The sequence below is a fragment of the Ciona intestinalis genome, chromosome 1 (assembly GCF_000224145.3).
Source record: "Ciona intestinalis chromosome 1, KH, whole genome shotgun sequence".
NCBI lineage: Eukaryota > Metazoa > Chordata > Ascidiacea > Phlebobranchia > Cionidae > Ciona > Ciona intestinalis.
In genome coordinates, this window is record NC_020166.2 from 5,126,776 (window position 1) to 5,136,453 (window position 9,678).

Below are 9,678 nucleotides of genomic sequence, written 5' to 3' on the forward strand. Positions count from 1 at the left end.
AATGCTAAGATTAAGAAACGACAATGATGTTAAAACATTGTAACATAATAAAATCTGATAAGCAATCTACTCCTTGGTAAGTTCCTTCTACGAAACTATTAAGCCACATCCATGGAGGTTTCTGCTTATACAATCATGGAGTAACCACACATAGAAATACATGTTAATATCTTGTACATTAAAGACATTAATAAATTCTTTATGATATTTAAAATGTTTACGGTTATCATCGACATAAGCATTTGGTCAATGTTAACTATAAAATAAGTGCACTGTGGTGATTATGCTTCATCCTGATTCTTGTTTGCAAGCTCAGATTGATATCTGGTAAAACATATAAATGTTTGTAAACTTAGATAAATAAATGAAACTTACTTAAACTCGCGTGGGGAGCAATGACATTTGATATACCACGGGTGTTCGGTTTCATATACTTTTTTTAGTTTACAAGTTCCAACATTTGTAATTTGGGAGCCTTAAAACTGTATCCTCTATGTTAACAGCAAGTCCACTAACACTGTTTAAGGGTGTTACAAACTTAAATAATTCATGCACTATTTTTACACTGCAGTGGCCTTAAAAAGTTACATTGATTAAATGGGTTTGGGCATAAAAGTTGATATTTGTACAAAATAACTCACTTCAAAACACGGGCAGTTTGAAGAAAACCTGTCAAACCAAGAAAAACGTTGCAGGAACAGAGAAAATAGTTTTTCGGAATGATAACCAAACAATATCGAGCCCATATAGTTCCAGTGACCCCCAATGAAAGGGATTGATTCAAACTAAGAGTTTCAGCCGGTCTGGCAAGATCAGACATGCCAGCAAACACAAGTCCCTAGAAAATACAAAACACTCGTGTAAAGTTAACTGGTTGTTGAGTTCTTCATTAAATAGATGCTTACCCATTTGCACACTGGACACCAGAAGTGTATTGTCTTCGGCCCTAAAATTGGATGACTAGGTTGAGAAAAAGACGAGATTCAACTAATTAAATACATTAAAAGGGTAACATGTCAATATAAAATTTACAAAAGGCAATAACTCATATATATGTATAATAAATATATATTGACCTGCAGGGTGATTCCACTTGCTACGTAATGCGGGTGACAGACGTGATTGTATTTTACCATCCCACCTATGTAGGAGTCTTCTTAATGCCACAGCCATAACGTTGAAGTGGCTCGGAACGTATTTGTTGTAACTTCACAAAGCATTCAGCCCCAGATACAAGAACACTTCAGTTGGTTATTAAAACAAATTAAAACTATAGACAGAACACCCTGCAGTGGTGAACTGAATCTGAAATGTGAAATAAAGCAAACTTAATCAGAAATAACCCATTACCAATTCATTAGTAATAAAGCATGTTACTACTGTTTAAATAATGTACCGATTTTGTAATTGAAATACACTGCATTAAGCTACAGTAACAAATTAATAGGTATTTAATTTACGACTTGACAGTATTACTGGAATGGCTGCTGAAAAAATAGGAGTCAAACATTAGTTTTGTTAGCACAGTAAGCCATTTGTGATTTGAAGAAGCACGTTTCATTAAAAAGCGCTAAAGTTTTGTATTTTTGTTTTTAATAAAGAGCAAAGAACTGATTAATTTGTTAACTTTTGAAAGGGATGTGTTATAAAATATTGCAACATACATATACAATCATAAACATTATTTTGTTTAAATAAACACTGAAGCAAAATGTAAAGGTAGCAAGCAACATTAAGGATAAATATTAATAACACTTACACCTAAAACTAAATAAGCAGCAACTAGAAGCAAGCACATTGCAACATCGCCTGTTTGTATTTGTGTATATAATTGGCAATCACTTAATTTCTTGTTTTAAAAAGAGTAATTCAACAGGCGGGTATGTATAAAAAAGTTGTGTTACTATGTCATATTTTATGTGTTTGTGCAAATGGCATTTTTAACAATAAAGCACAATTTAGCATAAACGGCACCAAAAAATTAAAATTTAAAACTCTTCATCCAAATTAGATTCAGACATTACTACTGGGAACATCTTTTGCATCAAACATGTGAACACATGCATTATTGTGTAAAGGAGCTGAGGCCGACGGTTAGGATTGATGTATATGAAGTAAAAGTAAACTGGAATTCCAGTCAGGAGGATTGCTGAGCCTATCAAGGAACCAATCGGATCCTGGTAAAATGGTACAATGACTAAAACTAAACATGCAAGGCAGAATGTTATAGGAAACAAAATGTTGACTTTTAAAGGTCGAGGCAATTCAGGTTTTGTGTAACGAAGATAGATTTGGCCGGCAATTGCTAAGCCAACGGTCAACCAATACATGAAGCTGTAGTAGTTAATTAAGGTAAAAACATCTTCTACAAATAGGTAAAGTAATGTCAATGTGCCAGAGAGTAGAAGACTTGGGACAGGAGTAAATCGATCAGGACTGACCATTGCAAAGTAATCAGGAAGCTGTTTTTCTCTTGCTCCAACAAAAAATAAACGAGAAGAAGCCATGAGGGAAGAGTTAAGAGCACCGAATGTTGACATGGCAACAGAAATGGGAATAATCCAACTTACAACACCCAGTGTTCTGTTGGCAAAACCAACAGCAACAGCATCAGATGCAACAATTTCGGTGGGTGTTAAAACTGCATAATATGCCACATTTGCGAGTAAGTATATGATTGTACAAATTGGCATTGATATATAAATAGCTAGAGGTAAATTTCGATACGGATCTTTGAGTTCCTCAACCATGAAATTAAGCGTATCCCAACCAGCATATGAGTAGAGACCAGAGTACATCGCCAAAGTCAAGCTTCCAATGTTTGTATTTGTTTCAGCCCAAGGTTTAGAAAATGATCCAACTGATGTTCCATACTTGGCAAGCGATACAATGCCAGCAATTATAATTATTATTAATGCTATGACCTTTGCATAGGCGAAAATATCTTGGATTCTTGTACCATATCGAACACTCCAACAGTTCATGACAAGAATGATTGTAACACATAACGCTGCAATCAACCTCACAGCAACAAAGGGGGGTTCGCATGTTGGGAAGAAAGGTTGAATAAGATAGATAGCAAAAGTTATAGCAATGGCAGCTTGAACAGTTGGTTCAATGATTAACACTGAGATCCATAATCGAACAAAACCAATTAATGGACCAAATGCTTCAAGAATATAAGCATAGCTGGCACCAGATTTGACAATGGTTGTGCCTAATTCAGCATAGCAAAGTGCACCTACGAGAGAGAAAACACCACATATTCCCCAAATTATTAAACTGAGACCGGGAGATCCACATTCCTGTTGAACACCCTTTGGAGTAAGAAAGATTCCAGAACCAATGATATTTCCCACAATTAAAGCTACGCCGTTTGCAAGAGTAATCTTTTTCTTCAGATTAACAGCCTCATCTATGTGACCATCATCAGAATTGGAAACCATTGTTGTTCAGTAACAATTCAAACTTAATGCACTATCTAAAACCTATAATTAAACAAAATGATATTTACAATTAAAATTAACAGTTAATTTCCAATTCTAATTAACTAATTCATGTAATGAATTTACAACTAAGATGTATTTACCAAGAACCTACATGCCATTTTGATATTTAACCCAAACTAATATAGTTGCACATAATAAGTATATTAGTGGTAGGGGCACTGTAATTTAATCTAGAGATAGAAAGCAAGACACAAATATAACTCAAGAGATGAAACACACTTGAAAACAACGTTGCACCCAACTGTACATGAAATGTGCTGCGTCTGCACATTCACCTAAGCTCTTTACAGATGAACGAAGATGGCATTTTTACTAAGAATTTCCATCTTATGTTAAACCATGTAGATAATATGTGTGGTCACAGTAGTGGTTACAAATTCAGATAGTACACAAAAAATGTTAATACATGTGACAATTTTTTTTATTTTTTATTAATTTAAAAGCCAAGTATAATATAGATATATAAAACCTAGATAAAATTGAATATCTAAAATTGGTAAGAGCTGAACATATAAACAGAACATTTACCAAATAAAACAACTAATTTTACAAAACATGATGGGCACGTATATTCCATATTTCTAACTAAATAAGATCTGCACAGTAACCTCTTTAAACGGGTGGAAAGAAAATAAAAATGTTTGTGTACGTGTGAGTGAGTCAGTACATGATAATCCTAGCTTAAAAACCTTAGTATATTAAACCAAACTTTTGTGCATTTGAATCAAGAGTTGACAATGTATAAAAGCAGCAGAGAAATAGCAGCACAAAATAAATCTTATCAGCACAGCTTATTGACAAGTTAAAACATGTGTATACTTAACAAACAATTAAGTTAATGCTGTGGTAGTATACACAAACGGATACCCTTTTACACTGGCGCAGCAAAAAAATAAAAGGGAATTTCAGACAGGAGCGTAAAACATGATTTGTTTAAACCCCCCCCCCCCCCCCCCCTTAACTTTGATTCACATACCTTACCTTACTATACATTACCGATATATGACTAAAGTTTTCAAAATTAAAGGATTTGATATTGCAACTGCATGTTTAATCCAATAAAAAATTATAATTTTTTTTAAAAAGTGTTTTTAAAAACAAGACTCTTTGCGCTTGCGCCACTGCAAACACAACAAAATTACATAAAACACAAAACATGAGGTTTTTATCTTCTAGGCAAAAAAGCTACGATTTTGAAAAACCTTGATAATTAAATTCATGATGAGATCGGAAATGTTGACAAACATACAGGAACAAAAAAGAAGGATAATATTAAGGAACGAGGCAGTATACTGTGTTATCAACTTCACATTACCCTACCAATGTAACAGTCAAAAAAACTACGCTTCACACACAAAAAATTATATATGTATGTACAAACAACAAAAAAAGCACTTTAAAAGATTGACTACCGATTGTAAAAGCAATATTTAAGATGTAGAAATAAATAAAATATGCCTAAAAATCTCCTTCTATTTCAACCTCAGAGATCGCTACTGGAAGTAACTTTTGAAACAATCTGGTGCACGCTTCACTGATCTTACTGATGCAGTTTGGTAGTTTGCGATAAATAAAGAAGTAGTAGATAGGAATTCCAGTAGCAAGTATTGCGGTGCCAACAAGTGATTCTCTTGTGTAAGTAAAGAATGGAACAATGACCAGGAATAAACAGGCAAGGCAAAATGTGATTGGAAACGCAAGATTAAATTTCAGAGGTCGTGGCAAGTCTGGTTTTTTAAAACGCAGATAGATTTGGCCAAGAATTGACAAACCAACTGTGAGCCAGTACATGAAGCTGTAATAATTGATCAGGTCAAACACATTCTCAACACACAGAAATACTAGTGTGAGTAAACTGGTAAATAACAGACTGGGTGCAGGGGTGAATCGTTTTAAGCTGACCATAGCCAAGTAATCTGGCAAATGCCCTTCTCGTGCACCAACGAAGAACAAACGGGAAGAAGCCATAATGGAGGAATTAAGTCCGCCAAATGTTGACATTGCGACAGCGATAGGAATCGTCCATTGCATGACACCAAGTGTTTTACTTGCAAAACCAACTGCAACTGCATCTGATGCTATTAATTCATCTGGTGTCAAAACAGCATAATAAGCCACATTGGTTAGAATGTAAATGATGGTGCAAAGTGGAAGTGAAATATAAATGGCTCTTGGCAAGTTCCGGTACGGATCTTTTAGTTCCTCCACCATAAAATTGAGTGTATCCCAACCGGAATAGGCATACAGACCCGAATATAATGCAAGAGCTATATTTCCAACATCAGTAGTTGTCCCTTTCCAAGGTTTAGCCAAAGAACTGGATGAAGTTCCATTTGCCAAAGCAATAAATCCAAAAATCATAATAACAATCAAAGCTAGCACTTTGGCATAAGCAAAAACATCTTGAATTCTCGTTCCATACCTTACACTAAAGCAGTTCATAGCCATGATAATCGTTACACAAACTGCAGCAAGTAATCTTACAGCAAAGAATGGTGCTTCACAAGTAGGAAAAAATGGTTGAATTAAATAGTTTGCAAATGTAATTGCAATAACTGCTTGGACTGTGGGTTCTATAATGAGCACTGAGATCCATAATCGAACAAAACCAACAACCGGACCAAATGCTTCCAGTATATAAGCATAACTTGCACCAGATTTAATAATAGTTGTGCCAAGCTCAGCGTAGCACAGAGCACCCACCAAAGAAAACACACCACAAATAGACCATATGATCAAACTTAACCCAGGAGATCCACATTGTTCTTGAACTCCTTTTGGAGATAAAAATATACCAGAACCAATAATATTTCCAACAATGAGTGCTACACCATTTGCCAGGGTAATCTTTTGCTTTAAATTTACTGATTGCTGAGTTGTAGTGACATCCTGGTTTGAAGCTTCTTGCTTGTCAGACATTTTCTTTAAATTTAGGTTAAAACCAGAGCTTACCAACTGTTTAAAATTTTCCTAAATGTTATATTACAATAAATAAAACAAACACTGTACAATAAATTTTAAAGTAATTGGCTAATAGATATTTCTGAACTGCGATACAAATACAATATGAATGTATGGAGTTTCAGCACATTTTACAAGAAACCTTTTTTCTATTTCGTCCTGAAGTGAAGAGTAACTGGAGATTTCCGACGGTTCATTTCCTTTAAGGAAGTTTCATATTACTTTATTATCAATACACGTCAAAGACGTGACTACCCCCAAAAATATTTTAAACACTGTCTAAACTAAACAGCATAAATCATGTTTAAGAATTATGTGAACCATTTACCTTCGAGCCATAGTAACGAATAGCGACTTGCGCCACACCCCCACTCCGCCCACCAACCACGCGTCGCGTAACATTTCGTCATACACGAGGTGCTCATAGAAATCTTTTTAAGCGGCAATATATGAACACAGTATTATAACTTGTAGCCAAAGAGATTAAAACCAATCTCTTTGTTGTAGCTATACACATTTGATAAAATAGGTTCAAGGTTTTTTATGGTATAATAGGCAAATAAGTTCAATTCATCTGCTTTCGCAGTTTCACTACCGTTGCATCTTTGTCAAGTGGTGGAAGGAATGAATCTATGAATGTAACTCACTTTGTCGTCGCGTAGCCGGTAAACGCCATGCAAAATAACGCCGTCAGCGCGTTATCATATGACGAGTTAATGCGGATCCCTATTCGCATTAACCATGCAAAAAGGGTAATAGTGACCACTGGGTTGGAGCAATTTCCGTTAAGTGTCTTGCCCAAAGAATTATTTAAGTCTATTTTTTCTTTCGAACTACTGAAAAACATGCATTTTCCTATATAGTAGGGTGGGGGAAGATATGACAGTTTTTATTCTATTTTATCGTTCTATTTGATAGTAGACAAAGAACATTTAAAGAATTCAAATACTAGGCTATATTCCCATTATTTGGTAAAGGTGTCCCATCTTCCCCCACCCTATACTATATATAGTGCAGTGGGGAGAGATGGGACACTTAAGCACATGTTGCCCAATATTTCCAAAATCAAAATTGATTTGCGGTTTTTGGTTTATACCACAATTTATTATTACTATGATTTCTTTATTGATTGACAACAATTAAAAAATATATAATAAAACACACGAGGAGTTATATTTAGCAATTCGCACAACAGGTAAAATTTTACAAATTCAAAAAAACACAGGGTAAGATGGGACAATTTAAAATCATTATTAATAACTATTGATAAAGTTTACATTTTTGTCACAAATTGGGTATTACTACACTGTTTTTTGCAAGCTACTTTTTATAAATTATCTTCAAGTACAAAATGACTGAATTTCGAATATATTTTTAAAATATTATCTCTATTATATCTGTATCTTATAGTTAAATAACCCCTGAGGTATAAATTACTAAATTAAAAGCAAATCTTTCAAAGTTTGGCAAGGAAAACATACAAAACTACAATGTGGAGAAAGACGGAACACTAAATTAAATTTATATTTACATTAGCAGTATTCTGCAACTTGTAGTTAACTTACCGAATTTAACCAGCTGTGCTAGTATCTTTGCCATGTAAACTTTATACGTATAACTTTAAACCGATAACTTGTTTTGTTTGTTTTTTTATTTCAAATTAAAATCATATTTACCCCTGTCTATTTTCCTTATGCATATATCTCAGCTTTTTTTTTACAAAACCTAAACTAGTTTTATGAGACAAAACCAAACTGTACGAAATATTCAAGGCTGTTTTATAAAGCTATGAAACTAGTTTAATCGTTCACACTTGCAAACTACAAAATTTCATCGGCTTTAGTATTATTTTTGCGACATTAAAAATTTGCACCTTACTGTTTCGCAGTTTTTTACCTGTTCAAAATCTACTGTTGCTATATTATGTACAAATGTTTTAATATTTTTGTAATCAGCTTTGACGAGCGTTTTATAAAGTCGAGATATTACTGTCAAATAATTCTGTAATATTATTTCCCAATTATCATTAAATGGGGTCCGTAAAAGTAAAATTAAAAAAAGTCTCATCTGATAAAGTGTCCCATCTTCCCCTATCCTACTATACATGACGGTTTTGGATGATACCACGAATTAGTACTATCATCCCTTTAATAATTGACAACATTTCAAAAATAGAATAAAATACACGAGTTATTTAACGATTCGCACACCAGGTGAAATTTTACAAATTTAAAAAAAAACACAGGATAAGACGAAACAGTTTAAAATCATTGTTAATTTAGATCAATATGTGTACTTATTATTGGGAATAAGTTATAGAGAGCGCCATGTTTTAAAGTTAAACCTAGCTTTGGGAAAAACTGTGAAACCAGAATATACTAAAGTACTCTGTGAAACCAGAGATATCCCCGAAACACATCATTAATATAAAATAACTCCCCAGTACATTTTTCGCGGACCTCCTTATGTCGAGAGGTTGTGTTTGTCACTTTTTGAGCACGGTAGTGGTCATATAGATGCTTTTTCGTCGAACAGTTGTTCTTGGCTTTGTTGTTGTTGCTGATAGGGCGATTTTTTCCGCGCTTATCCTAATTCTCAATTCTAGCATTTTTCTTTAATCTCTTGATTGAAATCAAATCGTAATATATATTTATAATTTTCAGATTTAAAACCGCACAATTAGCGTGTGTGCACGTAGACGAGTGCCTTTTTCTTATCGTTATCTTCGGTATAAACACCGCGTCTCTCGTTTCTTCGCTCTTTTAGTTTACTGCTCGCAATAAATTATTATGCAGCCGCCACAATATGAATAATATTAACTTCTAACATTACCTATAATACTGCGTGATTACGGTTTATCTGAATTTACAAAAACAAACGTCTTTAAGCGACGACAAGGTTAACTATAGTGTAAGTTTACATGTCAACACATGGTACAGGAGTTGTACAAAGCGTATTTACACATATTCTTTACCAAACTTTCAATCCTTCTTAAGTTTAAGTTTAATGAGTTATAATACACGAATAAACGCATTCTATCTACTGCTCCACAGTCACCAATGGCGACTGAAACCCGCTTTGTTGGTTACTTTTGATTTGTTTTTGATCGATCTCAATCGACCATTGTAGTGATAGGGTTGACTAATACTGTAACAAACTTGTCACAATCAGAGCTTTTATTATATCGGTATACTAGGCTGCGGTTTAC

At 34.1% G+C, this 9,678-nt stretch overlaps 2 protein-coding genes and 1 pseudogene across 3 annotated transcripts; all 3 read right to left on the reverse strand.

The window, feature by feature from the left end:
* Nucleotides 1-157: 157 nt before the first annotated feature.
* On the reverse strand, nucleotides 158-1,304 carry LOC100176146 (mitochondrial pyruvate carrier 2-like). The gene is made up of 4 exons (XM_026835735.1): nucleotides 1,077-1,304; nucleotides 906-946; nucleotides 642-838; nucleotides 158-324 (listed from the first exon to the last, which is right to left on the reverse strand). The coding sequence occupies exons 1-4, from the start codon at nucleotides 1,171-1,173 to the stop codon at nucleotides 282-284; spliced, it is 378 nt and encodes a 125-aa protein (XP_026691536.1). The 5' UTR covers nucleotides 1,174-1,304; the 3' UTR covers nucleotides 158-281.
* A 2-nt stretch (nucleotides 1,305-1,306) lies between these two features.
* On the reverse strand, nucleotides 1,307-3,489 carry LOC100181560 (annotated as a pseudogene). Its single transcript, XR_001974923.1, has one exon. The product of XR_001974923.1 is annotated as a Y+L amino acid transporter 2 pseudogene (transcript).
* A 10-nt stretch (nucleotides 3,490-3,499) lies between these two features.
* LOC100178457 (Y+L amino acid transporter 2-like) lies at nucleotides 3,500-6,873 on the reverse strand. The gene is made up of 2 exons (XM_002130923.5): nucleotides 6,799-6,873; nucleotides 3,500-6,670 (listed from the first exon to the last, which is right to left on the reverse strand). Exon 2 carries the CDS (start codon nucleotides 6,426-6,428, stop codon nucleotides 4,968-4,970), a length of 1,461 nt encoding a protein of 486 aa, XP_002130959.1. The 5' UTR covers nucleotides 6,429-6,670; nucleotides 6,799-6,873; the 3' UTR covers nucleotides 3,500-4,967.
* Nucleotides 6,874-9,678: the final 2,805 nt, after the last annotated feature.